The following is a 20,011-nucleotide window of genomic DNA, read 5'->3' as shown; positions in this document are numbered from 1 at the left end:
CCCAGTTTGAAAAAGGAGAATAAATTACCTGATAAGACTGTTAAGAAAACAAGAAAGCAGTTTGGGAGAAATTAAGCTTCAACTAACACCATATTCCACAGTACATTCTAAATATATTTGTGATTACATTAGTGATTACATTGAACATATATTCACATTCATATGACAAATCAAGTTACATCATGCAGATATTGATCCATTAATGGTATGCTTTCTTACATTAGAATGTTTAGGCCATTCCAAGCTAAGCCTACTTCCTATGACCTAAAAAAATATAAGTGATACAACCATTTTGGAAAAGAATACTAAATTCATACCCCAGAAGTGTGAATCAAACTTTCTTTGTCTATCAATCGGAACTTTTAACTTTAATCAACCAAAAACTGAAAACATCCCAACTTAACACTTTGTTAATCAACAAGTAAAAGAATTCACAAGTCACTTACTTAAGAGTTCAAACCCTCAGAAACTCAATCAGTCAGGAACTTGTGAATCCTTTTGATAAAGAGTTTACACCTTCAGAGGATGAGAGGTGTGAATCCCACAAATGCTGCTCCCCTGAGCAGTGCTAGGCAATTTGGAAGCTGTGATTAGCCCCTGTAAACAGAGGAAGGAACAAGAAGTCACTATAAAAGCCCTGAACTTCTGTTGGGGGCAGTCTTTTGGAGATGGTCTTCAGAAGTAGTCTTCAGAGAATAGTCTTTGAAGAAGCTTCACTGGTGGATTTCAGTTTGGATCTTGGGCTTGGAGCTTGGGCTGGTGACCTGCCTCCAGAAGGTGACTTTGGACTTGGACCTCAGTTTTGACTTGGACCTTGGCTCTTGTATTATTTCTTGGGTGAGCAGTTGGCCTTTTCTTTCCTGGCTTTCTGGAGAGAGATTAGTTCAGGAGAGGCCTTCCCCTCTTGGAGGAGGCAGCATTGGTGGAACACTTGGTCCTCAGGTGGAGGGTTAACAAGCCCTGCCAAGTTGGTTTGAGCTGAGCAACAGAGCAATATTTTTAGTGTGATGGGCTATACATCTTCTCTTCCCTCTTTTTTTTTTATTTCTCTGCTTTCACTCCTTCCACCTCTTTGTAAATAGAAGCTACTAAAGGTCATTTTGATTTGAGCTATAATACTTTAATTGGCAACCACCATATTACAATTCTCACATATTTAGTCAAAGCCTTCATTTTAATTCATTACAGAAGAAAATCCCCATATGCTCTGAAATATTCAGAGCAACATTTTCTGTGATCAACTAAGAATTGTAAATAAATACTCAATTGGAAAATGGATAAACATACTGCTGTACATAAATAATACATTAACAGTACTATGATTTAGGAAATGATGAATGTGTTGAATATAAAGAAGCACATCTATATAAAGTGATATAGAGTCAAGAAAACAAGTAGTTTGATCCAGAGAAAATGGAGGAGCCAGACAAGAGAATGTTTGGGAAATTCAAAAAGCAAAAACATTTTTATGGATTTTGGGGTCTCCTAAACGCTAAGATAATTTAATTGGTTACACATAAAGAACAAATATACAAAAAATTGTCACCCCTCCTTGCTGGCCACAAGGGGGAGAAGGTAGAGATGAAAAAGACAAGAAAGGGATAATTTCATCGCACAATTACAAAACTATGTAAATGGAAGAAACCATTTAAAAAAACTATAAAAGACAAAAAGACTTGTACAAGAATATTCATAGCTGCGCTCTTTGTGGTGGCAAAAAATTGGAAAATGAGGGGATGCCCTTCAATTGGAGAATGGCTGAACAAATTGTGGTATATGTTGGTGATGGAATACTATTGTGCTAAAAGGAATAATAAAGTGGAGGAATTCCATGGAGACTGGAACAACCTCCAGGAAATGATGCAGAGCGAAAGGAGCAGAACCAGGAAAACGTTATACACAGAGACTGATACATTGTGGTACAATCGAAGGTGATGGACTTCTCCATTAGTATCAATGCAATTTCCCTGAACAATCTGCAGGGATCTAAAAAAAAAATACTACCCACAAGCAGAGTCTATGGGAGTAAAAACACCGATGAAAAGCAACTGCTTGACTACAGGGTTGGAGGAGATAAGACTGAGGAGAGACTCTAAATGAACACTATAATGCAAATTCCAACAACAGGGAAATGGGTTCGAGTCAAAAACACATGTGATAACCAGTGGAATCATGCGTCGGCTATTGGAGAGGGAAAGGGGGGGGAGGGGAGGAAAAGAAAACGATCTTTGTTTCCAGTAAATAATGTATGAAAACGACCAAATAAAATAATGTTAAAAAAAAACAAACTATAAAAATCAATCTGAATTCAAATGAAGAGATATGAAAAGACACCCACCAAACCACAATCTCATGGAATTAAGAGGTCTACAGGAATTACATACTAGCTATTTTCAGATTTTTTCAACATACTAATCAGTTCTGATGTTTTTGCTTTCTAAAAAGACGTTACATAGGATGGTTCTTTAAGAGAAGAGGATATGTGAGATAATTAACTATGACAATGTGAGAATTGGAAGACAGGATAACAAAACAAAACTTATTTTTTTTAAGAAGCAGGTAGGCTAGATGACATGGGTAAAGGAGTATGGCCAGGAAAAGCCAGTGGCAATGCAGTGATCCTGAACAACCCGGAGGGATCTGTGAGAAAGAACAGTATCCACATTCAGAGGAAAACCTGTGGGAGTAGAAACACTGAAGAAAAACTGCTTGATTACATGGGTCGAGGGGGATATGATTGGGGATGTAGACTCTAAATGATTGCCCCTAGTGCAAACATCAACATGGAAATAGGTTCTGATCAAGGTCACATGTAATACCCAGTACAATTGCACGTGGGCGATGGGAAGGGAGGGGGGAGGGGAGAGGAGAATAGAATATGATTTTTATAACAAAGGAATAATGTTTGAAATTGACCAAATAAAAAAAAAGAAAGAAAAGAAAAGGGGGGGAGAGGGGAAGAGAAGCCAGAGGGGCAACTGGGTGGCTCAGTGGATTGAGAGCCAGGCATAGAGACAGGAGGTCCTAGATTCAAATCTGGCCTTAGACACTTCTTAGCTGTGTGACCCTGGGCAAGTCACTTAACCTTCATTGCCTAACCCATACTGCTCTTCTACCTTAGAACCAATGCCCAGTATTTACTTCAAGACAGAAATAGGGTATGGATCAAAAAAAAAAGAAGAGAAGCCAGACACCAAAGGGCAATGTGCAGGGATAGAAAAAGAGTCAAACCAGGAAGATAAGGACAAAGGCAAGAGGGAGATTGTGCAGGTACCCTGAGGACAAGGAAAGTGGGATCTAAATTACTCCATATTAGAGTCTATCAGAACAGCTGAGCACAGAAACCACTCCAACATGGAAATTGAACATGATGAAAAAATACTATGGGTACAAAGAAGCCCAAGAGGCAAAACAAAATGAAAAAAAGTAGCATCACAATGGGGGTGGGGGGGAGATATATAATGATAAAATGGTTTACCCACAAAAATTACAAGAATGTCTGGAAGAAATGAAATGAGAAGAAAAAGTAAAAGAATAGTTTAGAATAGATGGAAAATCTTACCTAAACAGTATACCTTCCTGGAAAAGACTGGAACAAACAACTCAATTCTATGAAATACAAGAAATATTAGAAAAAAGACGAGATTGAAAAAAAACAAAAGAAAATATGTTATTTACAATAAAAAACAAATTACCTAGGAAATAAGACAAGATTTTAATCTTCCTAAAAATAATGAGACAAAAAAATTTGAATACTAAATTTTAGGGAATAATAATTAGCCTAAGTGTCTGAAGGTGAGGGTAGGATGGGATTTGGGGGGCGGGGGAGGGGAATTCTATGAGCCAGGTACTAAAATCACAGATTAAAAAAGGGAAGAGGGTCAGAATATTCTGAAGAATTATTCTGGAGGTCAGAATACAACTATGGAATTTTGATTGAGTAGTAACAATGTTTTGACTGAATTGCAAAAGAAAGAGAAGCTATTGATTAATTGAAGGAGGTATGACAGAAAACTGAGAAAATGAATGTTTGCAACTAGTACTACAAAGGGTGGCCAGAGAGCCAGGTTCCAGTGAGTCAGAAGATGAAAGGAGTGGGAAAGGAAATATATTAAAAATTATACAATCCAATTATATCCCAACAAAACTTATAATAGCCACTTATTAGTTCTATGAGCCTAGGGATGAGTAGTTCAGTTTCCTCACCTTTAAAATGATAATAATAAAAGCACTTACATTATAGGGTTGCTCAGAAGATAAAATTGAGATTATATTGTTTAGATAAAATGAAATTATATTTGTAAATCTCTTTCCAAACTTTATAGCACTACATAACTAGTATTGTTATTATTATGATTTCAATAAAATGAAAATTTATAAAATATAAATACCAAGACTGACAGAATAAGTTTTTAATTCAATTTTGGGGGAAAAAATAACAAACCAAAATTGTTTCCCACTGGGAAAAAAAAATCCCATATCATATAATAGTTGGGTTTTTTTTTTTAATTGCTTACTTTCTGTCTTAGAATCAATACTGTGTACTGGTTCCAAGGCAGAGGAGCTGTAGGGGTAAGTGATTTGCTCAGGGTCACATAGCTATGAAGTTATCTGAGGTCAAATTTGAATGAGGACTTCCTGTCTGTAGGCCTGACTCTCAATCTACTGAGCCACTTAGCTGCCCCCTGGATTTTATAGTTTTACAAGTAAATTCTATTGAAGAATCTATATAAAATTCAAAGAACAATCCATTTCAATATTATGAAAAGTATTTGCAAAAACAAAAAAGGGTCTAACTCCTTCTAAGGGACAAAAAAACTGTTTCACACTACCTAATTTGAGGATGAACACACCCTTGATCATGTTATCTATCATTCAACTGGAAGGGTCCACTTGAATAATCAATGTTGAAACTCCTTTATCCAATCATCATTCCATCTCTCTATTTCTCCTAAAACTATTTCTTCCTCCTCAGCCCCACCTACACTCAGCCCCAAGGTACTTTTATCAAGTTATAATCACAGCTTTAGCTAATACTCTCCCCCCCCCCCTTCCATCCCAATCTTTGCCCCTAGGCCCAAGTGATGGCAAATCCTGGCAGTGATAGCAATGATGGCAAAAACCAGAGTGCCAGGCCCCAAACCAACCCCCACAGTGCCCTGCCTGACCACCCCCCCAGGCTGAGTGCCATGCCCCTCTTCCCGACCAAGTGCTGGCTCCGCCCCCTCCCCTTTACCCCACAAAGGGTGAGAGAAAGCACTCCCATTGGGCTGCTGGACAGAGGAGGCAGGCAATATAAAAAAATGTCATCAGACATGGTGAAGCAGGAGAGAACAGCTCCGTGGAGTCCCTCTGCCTTTCTAGTAACTAATTGGGGGTGAGGGTGGGGGGTTGACATTACAGCAGCAGCCACATGCCCACAGTTTGCCATCTTTGGCATCTATACCATAGGTTCACCATCACTGCCCTAGGTGAAACACCTTCTACTCTAGATTTCCTACTGCCTCTGTTCTATCACTGCTCACATCTAGCCAAATCCCAACCCTAAGATTATTTACCTACCATCTGATTCCTTAATTGGGTATTCACTACAACAAGTCAATCCTTCTAATTAATTCCTCAACCCATTACCCAGAAGACCTATTACCAATCCCTTCTTTCCTTAAACCTTCCTTCAGAATTTTCTCTACTACTACTCCCCACCAAAAGGGTCTCACTTCATACTTTATACCCACAACCTCCAAATAGAGGCTATTTTCTGGGAACAATCTCTTCATATTTGAATATTTCCTCTTTCTTCTTCTTTTAACAGCTCAACTTCATCCCCAACCATTTATTCAATTTCTCAAGCCTCTAATGAAGAGATGGCCCTTTCCTCCAAGGTCACCATCCTTCTATTTTCACTCTTGGTCCAAGTCCCTGCCTCTTTCTACAGCAGATTACTACCCCTTCCTATAAACTTTAATCCTTTCCTATTCATTTGTTTCCTAGCTTCCTTATAACATGTTTCCCCTTTCTCAGAAAACACTATCTAGATTCCACCATCCCTAATAACTATGGCATTCTATCATTCCCCTCTCAGCCAAACTCCTTTAAAAAGTTGTCTAGTCTATATTCATGGCCTATACTTCCTCTCCTCAAATTTTCTTAACCTCTACCAAACTGGTTTTCGAAATCATAAAACAAGAAAAACTGAAGGGGGGGGGGGGGGGGGGAACATAGCCATAGAGAAAAAATAATTGCCCCTTTCAAAAGATGCCATGATTATTTACTCAAGAGAATCCTAGAGTCAATTAAAAATTAACTGAAATAATAATTGTTGTAAAGTAGCTGAATATTTTAAAGTAAATTCACCAAAATCAGGATTTCTATTACCAAGAAAAAAACAGTAAGATGGGATTGGAAAAAATCCCAAACCTAAATAATTAAAGAATATAAAATATCTGGGAGTCTACCTACTAAGATATACATGGAAATTATATAAATATAACTACAAAACTAAGTAAAGAAAGATAACTTATATATATATATATATATATATATATATATATATATATATATATATATATATATATATATATATATATATATATCAATTGCTCATGGTAGGGCACTACCAATATAAAAAAATGGCCTAAATTTACAGATTTCATTGGTAAACTGTCAACTATCAAAGGAGTTCTTTATATAATTATATAAACTGATCTTAAGTAATGAACATTCAAAAATCAAGAGAAATTTTTTTATAGGGCTCAAAAAGACTAGATAACCACCTGTTGGGTAAAATAGAAAGTATTCACTTTAAATACAGGGTGGACTAGATCCAAGGCTTCAGGTTCCTTACAACTTGAGTTTTTTAATGAGTCTAGAATAAAATTCTGGCTCTTTTCTTACCACTTCATTCCCTTTTATCTCTTCTAATATGTTATTTTATATGAAATTATGTACTTTATGTGTGTGACCATCTGTGTGACCCTGGGCAAATCACTTGACCCCCATTGTCTAGCCCTTACCACTCTTCTGCCTTGGAGCCAATATTGACTCCAAGAGGGAAGGTAAGGGTTAAAAAAAAAAAACCAAGATAGTCATCATGCCAGTACAATATGAAATTAAGTACTTTAAAGCATAATATTTAGGGTTACTTTACATTTTCTACTTACCTAATATCCTCACAGCACAATGAGGACTCTCCAAGACAACTCCTTCTTCAGTATCAAAAATAGGATTATCTATACCAATTTTAGGAGGGATTTGTGCTAGTTTCTTAAGTCTCATGGATGAATTAAGGTCTAGTTCTTGTTTTCTTCCTTCTTCTTCTCTCCTACGCCTCATGTCCTCCTGTTGCTGGCGAATTCGTTCTAGTTGTGTACTTCGACGCACTGGCATCATTCTAGTTCCCAAATCTCCAGGGCAATCAACCGCCATCTCTCGATGTCTCTGAGGTTCTTCTGGAGATGTCAGATCAACATTTTTTACTTCAATGTCTGATTCATCTGTAATATGCCCATTCATATGGGAAGTTGTCATGATTATTTATTTAAAATATGCACCACTTTTTTTATATAAAAAAACAATTATTTTGATTCTGCCATATAAAATCCATTTTTATTCCAGAAGAAACTTCTTGAAACAGAAACTTCATAATCATATTACAAGGCTCTTTCCATGAAGGAAATCTAAAAAAACAAAAAAATGAAAAGTACAAGTTAGAATTTCAATACAAAGGCAAATTTTATATACTGCTGAATCTACTAGTCTCCATAACAATTTATAACTAAACTCTTTCCCTTCATATTTATAAATTATGATGTATAAAATTGATTTTAATTGATAACTGTTAGAAAGCTGCTCAAGTGATAAAGAATACTAGTTTAACAAAGTACAATTGGGATGGGATTTAAAAGACCCACAGGCTCAGGAAATGAAGCTATAGAATTTATCTACTAAGTAAACATTAAACAGACCAAGCCAGGTATGTCATATTTTCAAGATATTTCTCCACAAAAGCATTCTGGAACTTTTTATTTGCTAATTTTTCTTAAGAGGTCAAAAACTAAATTATTACAAATATGTTTTAATCAACAACTACTATTTACAAAGATGAAATTTTTTCTCTAAACCACCACCAAGTAAAAAGAAAATGAGGTGATTGTGTGTGTGTGTGTGTGTGTGTGTGTGTGTCAGACACTATCTTCAAAATATAAGCATTACTGTATGCTCTCATGACTATCTGAATACTCAATGGGATCTACAAAACAAGATACATGTTTCAGAAACAGTACTGTGAGGGTTTTAAAATTCACTTGTATTATTAAGCCCTTCTTCCTATTTTAAATTTTATAAATGCCTTTGCCACAATTCATTTCTGAACACATCCCTCCATTTCTTAAACAAAACTTCCTTTGTAACAGATTTTTTTTTAAAAACCCTTACCTTTGGTCTTAGATTCAATACTGTGTATTGGCTCCAAGGCAGAAGAGTGGTAAGGGCTAGACAATGGGGGTCAAGTGACTTGCCCAGGGTCACACAGCTGGGAATTGTCTGAGGTCAGATTTGAACCTAGGACCTCCTCTAGGTCTGGTTCTCAATCCACTGAGCTACCCAGCTGCCCCCATAACAGATTTTAAAAACCAACAAAAAAAAACCCAATTCAACAAAACTAATAAATACAAAGGGCTCAAGGACATACCACTATTTCACACCCATAGACTCCCCCTCCAACCCTTTTCAAAAGGGTTTTCTTATCTCTTCTCTAGGGCCCAGATTGTCATTCACATTACATAGTCACTGCTTTAACTTCATTCTTCTTGCAATAGTCATTTTATGTCTATCTGGATGACTCTGTGTTTGCTTTATTTTGCTTTAATTCTCTTAATAGGGCTTTTCATGTTTCTTTGAATTCTTCAGATCATCATTTCTTCCTGAGCTGGGTCAGGTCTGTATGTACACAGAAGTTAGGAGTTTGCAGAAGCCTCTTTGATAAAAAGGAATTTACTTCAGAAAGGGAAGGAAATCCCGATAATGTGGCACAGCTGGAAATTCAAGCCAAATATGAATTTAGATTACTGGTTGCACAGTCGACCCTATAACAGAAGGCAGGTAGAAACTGAAAGAAGTTTCTATGTCTTGTGTATAATGAGAGGCAATGCCCTAACTTTGCCCTGCAGCTTCTTCATTATAATATAAAAAGCATTGCTCTCCCACCAGACCTAGTCATTATTTGAGCTTTTCAGTGGAGAAAAAGGCACTCAACTGAACCAGAATCAGTTCAACATGTGAATTTGCCTATGTTTTGACAATTTACTTTTTAATCCTTTTCAAAAATCAAGATAGTCAGGGGCAGCTGGGTAGCTCAGTGGATTGAGAACCAGACCTAGAGGAGGTCCTAGGTTCAAATTTGGCCTCAAACACTTCCCATCTGTGTGACCCTGGGCAAATCACTTGACCCCCATTGCCTAGCCCTTACCACTCTTCTGCCTTGGAGCCAATATTGACTCCAAGAGGGAAGGTAAGGGTTAAAAAAAAAATCAAGATAGTCATCATGCCAGTTGTAAGGAAACTATGCCAAAAGGCTTTAAAATCTGGCCCCCCTCTCCAATGGTTTTGGACATTTTGAAATAAATCATTGCATTAAAAATATAAAAAATTATTCTTAACTCACTGGCCTTATTATGTCACTTGAATCAAAAAAATTTTCTCAGTTTTGGTAATGCCAGATTTCCCAAGTGACTGAAATAGTTCTCCTAGGTCCACAATAGCAGGTCATAGTTAGAAGACTCCTTGGTAGTTCTTACTGACCCCTAATTTATGCTATTTGTTATGTGGATTTAAGAGATAATGATTTTGATTTAAGAGATAGCTGTTAAGAAAAAGAAAATCCCACTAAGCAATAAACTTAAAAACCAGGCAACATCTTGGCAGGTGACTAACATTTGGATAAAGTGGTGCTGATGAGGTAAAACTGAAAGTTAAAACAGAATCAGTATCTTTAAAAAAAAAACCATGTCTTTAGTCATAAATGGGAACTGAGCAAAAGAACATAGTTGGTTAACACAATTCATCTCAACTACTGGAAAAAACAACTCGGGGGATACTGCTCATGTCAAGTAATAAAATTTTCCAATATACTCTAGTTTTGTTCTCTATATAATTTGAGCCTCACTCTTCAGTAACAGGAACTCCTATTAAACTATTTATATAGATTCTCCACACAGGTAATAATATATATTAACATAGTTTGTTGGGTTTTTTGTTTGTTTGCTTTTTTCAAAATAAACTGATACTAGATTTGTGAAGGAGGGTCCTTGAGCTTTACATAATACCAACTGAGCAAAAAAACCAGCATGAAATAACTAGAACTCCAAATCAGCAAAAATTTGTGTAGGAGTTCTAGTAATTCAAGTTTCAGTTCTATGGCTTAGGTCCGGGGGAGAAACCAAAGGGATGCATGACATTAATACTCTTAGAAAATTAAATTGTTAACTCCCAATTCTGATTCTAGAATATCCAAGAGTATTTTAATATGTTTTAACACACTGTCAGTCTTAAAAATCAAATTTAAATTTATTTTAATTTAGAAAGGTAAAAAGGCAAGATCTAAAATGTTGCAGAACTCTAACGGCAAATTTAGTTTCAATCTCATATTGACTTGAATTTCCAGTCATAAGAGCTATTTTATATAATAATGAACAATTGGTTATTGAAAATTAAATGAAAGGTATTATTTATCTAAAATCCAGCACAAGATACTTAAAGACCCAGAAATGTTTCTTCAAACACCTAAGAAATATTATGTTCAATAGTTTTAGGATTAAGTCTATTTTATTACACTGAATTCTTTTAAAATTACCAAATCCAAGTATGGTATATAGGAAATATCTGACTTAAAAACAACCTATATCTTCAAAATATAGCTGGGGAATTCTAATCCAAATCTCCCAACTTTCCTTTGTCGATTTACTTTACCCAAGGAGTGAAATATCACTTTATTTTACAGAAATAAATGTAGAATGACACTATCCAGATGAAAGAGTTATAGATATCAAAGTTTCTCCATCTTCTCATGAAGAGTCCCTTATTTTGCTGCTGCTGTTGTTTTTTGGTTTTTTTTTTAATAATCCTTACTGTCTGTCTCCGAGAGTGCTAGGCACTTGAGGTTAAGTGACTTGATTAATGCCACCCAGCATCTGAGGTAAGATCTGAACTCAGGTTCTCCCAACTCCAGGCTTGACATTCTTTCACTGTGCTACCAAGTTGCCTGAATCCCTTGGTAGTTGTCTCCAGGTAGCCCACCCACCTCATCTTCCTTATTCATCTCCTTCAAATGCTGCATTCTGTGGTCAAGTTGAACCTTCCCATAACAAAGGTTAAACAGGCTTTTGTGGACAGACACAGAAGCCTTCTTGACATTTACATTGTTTCTATGGAAAATTGTGTGCTGTTGCAAGGAAACAACTTTAAGTTTACTATAAGAAAGATACTCAACATTTAGAATTGTCCAACAATGGAACTATTTGTCATGAAAGAACCCAGTGAGGTCAACTGACTGTTTTGATCTAGGCTGATTAGATGATTCTGATCATCTGCAAAAGAATTTTGTATTGAGATTGATGGGAAGAGTTTGGACTAGATGATTTTTAAGGTATAATAAGACTATAATCCTGACTGAATAAATTCTAGATTTGGAGTTAAGGGAACTGGGTGTACGTCCTGAATATGCTACTTTACTCTTGAGGTCTTTAGATTTGCAACAGATGTATATTCAGAAATACATATTGTCACTACTATATAATTAAAAGGAGGAGTTTCAGAAATGTGAGTCCCAACTCATAAATCTTAGTGTATTGAGCTAGAAGGGAAAAATTAACTAAAGGCAAGGAGTCTATGATAAAGAAAAGACAACAAGAGGGATAACAAAAAAAGGGAAGCAAAAAGAAAGGATCACAGAGAAGGAAAACAAAAGAAACCCATACTAGAAAATGACAAATTAAGAAAGCAAAGAGAATCAGAAGACTATCAAGCTAGAGACAAAAAAAAGGAATTGTAATCAGAGGGCAGCTGATAGTGCAGAAAAGAAAGTAAAAAACTGTCATTTGGGAGTTTAATTCTCCAGATTAACTTTTCTTGTCAAAGTTCCTTAGAACAATAGAAGAAGAAATCCAATTCTGGAAGTCAATTCTTTCAGCAATGATACGAGGCAAGAAATAAGAGAACCTAAAATTAATTTTTAAACTATTCTCTTACAAGGGAGAATAGGTTTAGTTTCAGAAAGAGGTAGATATTTTAAAACCAGGGAAAAACAGAAGGAACACTTGATTTGTAACAGAAGAACACGGATCCAAAACAAAGTTCAGTCACTAACAATGGCACATTGGGCAAGTCACTTAAGCTCTAGGTGTCCATACATGTTAAATAAAAGATCGCTGTCTCCCTGAGATCTCTTCTACATCATACAAGAACACTAGAATGCTGAGGATAAAATATTAGGAATTAGTCTTTCAACTACTGGTGTAGAGAAAGCTGGAAAAGTCAATGAAGGAATGGTAGAAGTATGAAATTTCATTTATATTGCAAGTCCTGAGTATGTAGGTACATAAAAACCAAAGAAACACGAAAGAACTACATACCTCATCTACATAAATATGATCCAACTGGCTGCCCAAAAGACTCAGATCTTTAATATCCATTTTTCCCCAGCACTAAGCAGTAGCTGAGAACTTTCATTTTTTAGGATTCTTCTGGTATTCTGTGGAGCAACACAATTTGTTGCCAGAGCAACAGCTTTGTCAGCTAAAACTTTAAAACTGGTAAAAAGAACTTACTTCATGCAAATCATGAAAATTCTTTTCTCTATGTTGTTCATTATCTCTAGTTTTCTTGCAATACTTAGCCAAATCCCTTAAAATTTTTTAAAAAGAAAACTCAGACGAGCTCAAGTGCAGAATACTAAAAAAGAAAAAAGTACTTAAACCTGCACAGTTCAGTTGGCAGAAAACAACTTTTTTCTACTAGGATAGAATAATGAAACTAAGAAAACCTCTACAGTAGGGCACTGTATTTATAGTCATGGGATTTTTACTATTTATTAGCTTTGAAATCTTAGGTAACTGCTTCTCTAAAGGAGTTGGAAGAGAAGGCCCTTGGAAGTGTTCCTTCCAACTCTAATCTAGTAATGAGATAGAATGGATTAAAAGTCAAAATCCAACAATATGTTGCCAAAGAGAGCCATATTTGAAAAAGAAAGACACACATAGTTAAAATAAAGACTTGGAGAAGAATCTTATGCTTCAGCTGAAAAAAAAAAAGGGGGGGGGCCAGGGGTTAGCAATCATAACCTCAGGGGGGGAAAAAAGAGCAAAAACAGACCTAACTAAAGGAGATAATAAACAGGGAAATTACATTTTACTAAAAGGTACCATAGATAATGAATACCAAAAAAACAAAGTTTTTGCTGATAAAGGCCTCATTCCTCAAATATATAGGAAATTGAGTCAAATTTATAAAAGAACCATTCCCAATTGAGTGGTCAAAGAATATGAACAAGCAGTTTCCAGAAGAAGAAATCAAAGCTATCTATGGTCATGAAAAAAAAATGAACTAAATCTGTATTGGAGAGAAATGCAAAGTAAAATAATTCTCAAATACCACCTCAAACCTATTAGAAATGAAAAATGCAGGAGGGGATGAGAAAGAACCAGTATACTAATAAACTATAAGTGGTATTGTGAACTAGGTTCGATTGTTCTGGAGAACAATTTGGAACTATGTCCAAAGAACTATAAAACTCTGCATACCCTTTTACCCAGAAATACCATTACGAGGTATGCAGACCAAAGAGATAAAAGAAAAAGGCAAAGTGCCTATATGTACAAAAATATCTACAGCAGCTTTTATGATAGTGGTAAGGAATTGGAAATTGAGATGTTCATTAGTTGGGGAATGGCTAAACAAGCTGGGACATATGATTGGGCTGGCATAATACTATGCTGTAAGAAATATTGAGAGGGGTAGTTTCAGAAAAATATGGCAAGATTTATATGAACTGATGCAAAGAGAAGTACAAAGAAACAGGAAACATTACAATGATGATCAACTGTGAAAGTTGCCTACTGTGGTCAATAAAATGATGCAAGACATTTTCAAGATGAAAATGATTTCATGATGAAAAAAATTCTATTTCTAGAGAAAAAAGTGATAAACTCGAGTAAAAATTTAAGTATAATTTTCTCAGTGTATTTTTCACCTTTTATTCCTCCTATTGATATGGAAATTTGTTTTGCACGATTATATATATATATATATATAATTGATATATTGCTTGTATTCTCTGTGGGTAGGGGAAGGTATGAAAGGAAGAGAAAGAATTCAAAATAAAAACCAAGAATGTTAAAAATAAAATTTTTGAGAAAGCAAAATCAGTGGGGTTTTTTAATAAAGAAATTCAATAAATGAATGGTTTTAGGGAAACCTTGGAACAGTTATATGAACCAACACCAAGAGTAATTTTTAAAATAACAAAAACATTGTAGAGGTCAATAACTTCAAAGGAATTGGGAATTCTCATCAATACAACCAACTACAATTCAGAGAACTCATTAGGGAACTGCTACTCACTCCAGGGAGTCAATTGTCTCAGAATGCAAATTATGTTATCTTTTTTTATGATCAATGTAAGAATCTTGTTTGCTTAAATACATAGGTTTATAACATAGTTGCTTGACTTTTCTAGACAGTTATTTTTTTCCTTCTCATTGAGGTGGGGAACATGAAAATTAAATAAAATTGAACTTTAAAAACTATGGCCAAAAAATTATGCATACCCATAGACCTCATATAGAATTGTTAAATACATCCCTTTCCCTGTTCCTGTTAGAACTACACACAAAAGGGATCAAGGAGTAAATTGATCCAAATATATATATATACAAAAATATTTATAGTAGTTTATTTTGTGGTGGCAAAGAAGGAAACTATGGGGGTGAAAAACTACCAGGTGCCCATAATTGGGGAATGGTTGAACAAACTATAGTATAGCATTGAAGGTGTGGCACGAGTACAGAGCCAGCACTGGGGGAGCTGCTCCATTCCCACTCTTCCCAGCCCCCAAGAACATTTTTTACATGCCCCATTCCTCTGTCCAGCAGCCCAAAGCAAGCACTTCCTTCCTCCCTCTGCTCTCTGGTGTAATTTAGGGGGCTCACGGGCAACTTGAAATTACAGTTTAGGCACTCGAACTTGAAAACCTTCGCCAAAGTATGTGAGTAAATTGGAATACTATTGTATAGTAAGAAATGAAAAGAGATGGTTTCAGAGAACCCTGGAAGATGTGTATGAACAGATGCATTGTAAAAAAACAATAAGAACTATGATCAATAAAAAGATGAGTCATTATTCCAGAGGACTGATCATAAAGAATGCTAGAGGCAACGGTTGCTCAGTGGATAGAGTCAGCCTTAGAGATGGGAGGTCCTGATAGTTTCACATCTGGCTTTAGATTCTTCCTAGCTTCCACTTCCTGCCCTGGATGAATCATTAAACTCCAACTGCCTAGCCATTCCCCTCTTCTGCCTTGGAACCAATTACATAGTATCAATTCTTTTTTTTTTTCACTTTAAACATTATTTTATTTGGTCATTTCCAAACATTATTCATTGGAAACAAAGATCATTTTCTTTTCTTCCCCCCCCACCCCCTTCCCACCACCTCTCCCATAGCCAACGCACGACTCCACTGGGTATCACATGTGTTCTTGGTTCGAACCCATTTCCATATTGTTGGTATTTGCATTAGAGTGTTCATTTAGAGTCTCTCCTCAGTCGTATCCCCTCCATCCCTGTAGTCAAGCAGGTGCTTTTCGTCGGTGTTTTTACTCCCACAGTTTATCCTCTGCTTGTGGATAGTGTTTTTTAGATCCCTGCAGATTGTTCAGGGACATTGCATTGACACTAGTGGAGAAGTCCATCACCTTCAGTTGTACCACAATGTATCAGTCTCTGTGTACAATGTTTTCCTGGTTCTGCTTCTTTCGCTCTGCATCACTATTTGGAGGTCGTTCCAGTCTCCATGGAATTCCTCTACTTTATTATTCCTTTTAGCACAATAATATTCCATCACCAACATATACCACAATTTGTTCAGCCATTCCCCAATTGGAGGGCATCTCCTCATTTTCCAAATTTTTGCCACCACAAAGAGCGCAGCTATGAATATTCTTGTACAAGTCTTTTTCCTTTTTATCTCTTTGGGGTACAAACCCAGCAGTGCTATGGCTGGATCAAAGGGCAGACAGTCTTTTATCACCCTTTGGGCATAGTTACAAATTGCCCTCCAGAATGGTTGGACCAGTCCACAACTCCACCAGCAATGAATTAATGTCCCTACTTTGCCACATCCCCTCCAGTATTCATTACTTTCCTTTGCTGTCATGTTAACCAATCTGCTAGGTGTGAGGTGATACCTCAGAGTTGTTTTGATTTGCATCTCTCTAATTATATGAGATGTGGAACACTTTTTCATGTGCTTATTGATAGTTTTGATTTCTTTATCTGAAAACTGCCTGTTCATGTCCCTTGCCCATTTATCAATTGGAGAATGGTTTGATTTTTTGTACAATTGATTTAGTTCTTTGTAAATTTGAGTAATTAAACCTTTGTCAGAGGTTTTTATGAAGATTGTTTCCCAATTTGTTGCTTCCCTTCTAATTTTAGTTACATTGGTTTTGTTTGTACAAAAACTTCATAGTATCAATTCTAAGACAGAAGGTATGAACTTTTTTTTTTAATGCTACTTACTTCCTGAAGATGATGAATGGACTCGAAATGAAGAATAAGACATATATCTGGACATAACTGATGTAGAAATTTGTTTTACTTGACTACCCATATTTGTTTAAAAGATGTTTTAAAGAGAGGTAAACAAGAAAGAAAATGCTGGTAAGTTGGCCAAAGAAATAAAGTATATGTAAGCTTCTTTTGTGTGTGTGTGTGTGTGTGTGTGTGTGTGTGTGTGTGTGTGTGTCCCTAGCACTTAGCATGTTTGTCACATAGTAAACACCTAATAGCTGTTTATTTATTCATACATTTTAACCACTTACTTCTAAAGGGAATAGCTTTTTTTATCTTGGATATCAGACCTTTATGAGGAAAACTGGATGGAAAGATCTATTCCCACTTATTTTCCCTTCTAATTTTTAACTGCAATGATTTTATGTAAAACATTTTCAATTTTACATAATCAAAAAGCTGTTCACTTTCCTTTTATTATTTTTTGTGATCACCCGTTTAGTCAGGAATTTTCTGTCCCTCATATATAATTGTGAAAATTCTGCTAATTTATATATGACCTTTTATACTAGGTCATGTAGCATCTGGAGTTTATTGTGATATATGAGATATTAGTCTAAAGTTCATTTATACTAGTCATCTTTCTAGTTTAAAAAAAAAAATTTGGCCAAATACTGAATCCTTACTCAAGCAACTAGTATTACTGGATTTATAAAACACTATGCTACTCTGTTTGAATGCCTCCTGTCTGATTATGTTCCAATGATCTACTTTTCTTTTAAAAAACAACAACAACAACAAACCCTTACCACCTTCCATCTTGGAGTCAATACTGTGTATTGGCTCCAAGGCAGAAGAGTGGTAAGGGCTAGGCAATGGGGGTCAAGTGACTTGCCCAAAGTCACACAGCTAGGAAGTGGCTAAGGCCAGATTTGAACCTAGGACCTTCTGTCTCTAGGCCTGGTTCTCAATCCACTGAGCTACCCAGCTGCCCCCATGATCTACTTTTCTATTTTTAAATGAAAACCAAATTAATTCACATGATTACTAACATTGTAGTATAGTGCCAGCCTCTCCCCAATTTTTTTTCATTGTTTTCCTTGAGATTCTTTTACTTTTGTTCTTCTAAGAGAATTTTGTTATTTAAGTATGACCTTAAATCTAATTAGCTGGAAATGTTAGTATGTTTACATAAGCACACCCCAGCTGGGAAGTTAATATCTCTCTAATTATTGAAGTCTTCTTTTATTTCTATAGTGTTTTGCACTGATAGCCATATGATTTCTCTGTAGCCATGCTGTACTATTTTATACATGCCATTATCATTTTAAAAGGAAATTATTTTTATATTTTATATATATATTTATATTTCTTCCCTTTGATTCTTATTAGTAATACAAAAACTGAATATTTTGGTTGGGCTATTTTATATCCTGCTATTTTATTGAAATAACTTTTTTGTTCCTATCTGATTTTAATGTTGCTGTATTAATTTAAAAAGAATATATAAATACCCTGGTCTTCTGTCTTAGAATCAATATTGCATATTGGTTTCCTAGCAGAGGAGTGGTACAGGACAGACAATGAGGGTTAAGTGACTTAACCAGGATCATAAAGCCAGGAAGTATCTGAGGCTGAATTTGAACCCAGGACCTCCCATCTCTAGGCCTGACTCTCAATCCACTGAGCCATCTAGGAATCCTGTTTGGTTTAGAGGTTATTTCTATTTAAGTTTGATACCACTGTTATAAATGTCTTTAAACCATTAATTGCAAAAACCTATTTTCTTCATTTACTATATGGATTACTTCAGTTTCTTTTTATTTTGTTGCTATTGATAGCATTTACAGAACCGTATCAACAACTATACTCTTGACAATGTACATTCTTCCTTTTATCTCTGACCTTAATAGAACAACCTCAACAATTTCTCCTCCATAAATAAAGCTAGGTCTTGGTTTAAGATACTGTTTAACATAATAAAAGCACATTTATTTTTAAGCTTTCCAGAATGTTTTTTATACAAATAGGTTACCATTACTAAATCATTAAGCTACAAACTATACAGTACATATAAGGACTAAGAGATTTTATTCTCTATTGTGCTGAAAGGAACAGTAACAGGAGGAATTCCATGTAAACTGAAAAGACCTCCAGGAATTGATGCAGAGTAAAAGGAACAGAACCAGGAGAACATTGTACACAGAGACTGATACTCTGTGGCACAACTGAATGTAATAGACTTTTCTACTAGCAGCAATGCAATGATGCAGGATAATTCTGAGGGACTTATAAGAAAAAACACTATCCGCATTCAGAGGAAGAACTGTGGGAGAAGAAACACAGAAGAAAAACAACTGCTTGATCACATGGGTTGATGGGGATATGATTGGGGATGTAGATTCCAAATGATCATCCTAGTGAAAATATATAGTATAGAAATGGATCTTGATCAATGACACATGTAAAACCCAGTGGAATTGCACATCAGCTATGGGAGGGGGTTTGGGAAAGGCAGAGAAAGAGCACGAACCTTGTACCCATAGAAAAATATTCTAAATTAATTCATTAAACTTATGAGAAAGAACACTATTCATATCCAGATAAAGAACTGTGGAAACAGAAATGCAAAAGAAAAACATGATCAATCACATAGTTCAATAGGGATAAGAATAGGGTTTTGGCATTAAAAGATCGCTCTATTGCAAAAATATGAATAACATGAAAATAGTTTTTGAACAATGATACATGTATAACCCAGTGGAACTGCTTGTTGGCTTGGGGAGGGGGGGGGGAGGAAAGAGGAGAGGGAGTGGGGAGATCATGAATCATGTAACCATGAAAAAATATTCTAAATTTTAAAAAAGAGATTTTATTCTCATAGACTATCAGAAATCAATTCTTTTTTTTTTTTCAGTCTAAAAGGTATTATTAGTTGGCATTTTCAGTCAGCCACTGAAAAGAAGTCAAAGGAGCTGGGGGAGGGAGAAGGGGGATGGAATGGAATGGAATAAAGAAATTCATGGTTTAATATACAATCCTTTCTGTTCCTTATATATTAAAATGTTATTCTGTTGATTAAGTTAATAAAAAAAATTAAAAATCTTTTAAGGAACCAGGTGAAGGGAGAGAGATAGTCCATCATTGGATGACTAAGTATGTCGGCAATGGGAGAACAACAACACTCTGGTAAGCAGTGTCTAAAAAGAAATGTCTCCACCAAAGGCCAA

General features: G+C 35.6%; 1 protein-coding gene across 4 annotated transcripts in view; it reads right to left on the bottom strand.

Moving 5' to 3' along the window:
* Positions 1 to 20,011, bottom strand: part of PALS1 (protein associated with LIN7 1, MAGUK p55 family member) — a 145,484-nt gene that overhangs the window by 74,652 nt on the left and 50,821 nt on the right. Inside the window, exons 1-2 of one of the 4 annotated variants that reach the window (XM_016427657.2) lie at positions 12,627 to 13,009; positions 7,161 to 7,676 (exon numbers count right to left, since the gene is read on the bottom strand). In XM_016427657.2, the coding sequence (XP_016283143.1) occupies positions 7,161 to 7,527 (367 nt within the window). In that variant the 5' untranslated portion in view covers positions 7,528 to 7,676; positions 12,627 to 13,009. Of the gene's footprint in view, positions 1 to 4,832; positions 5,031 to 7,160; positions 7,677 to 12,626; positions 13,010 to 20,011 lie in introns of those variants that run through there. The other 3 variants (XM_001369870.4, XM_007473067.3, XM_056810932.1) reach the window with 3 other exon arrangements.

The sequence above is a fragment of the Monodelphis domestica genome, chromosome 1 (genome assembly GCF_027887165.1).
Source record: "Monodelphis domestica isolate mMonDom1 chromosome 1, mMonDom1.pri, whole genome shotgun sequence".
Taxonomy (NCBI): domain Eukaryota; kingdom Metazoa; phylum Chordata; class Mammalia; order Didelphimorphia; family Didelphidae; genus Monodelphis; species Monodelphis domestica.
The sequence above is the reverse complement of the archived record's forward strand: the minus strand, read 5'-3'. Positions and strand labels throughout refer to the sequence as shown.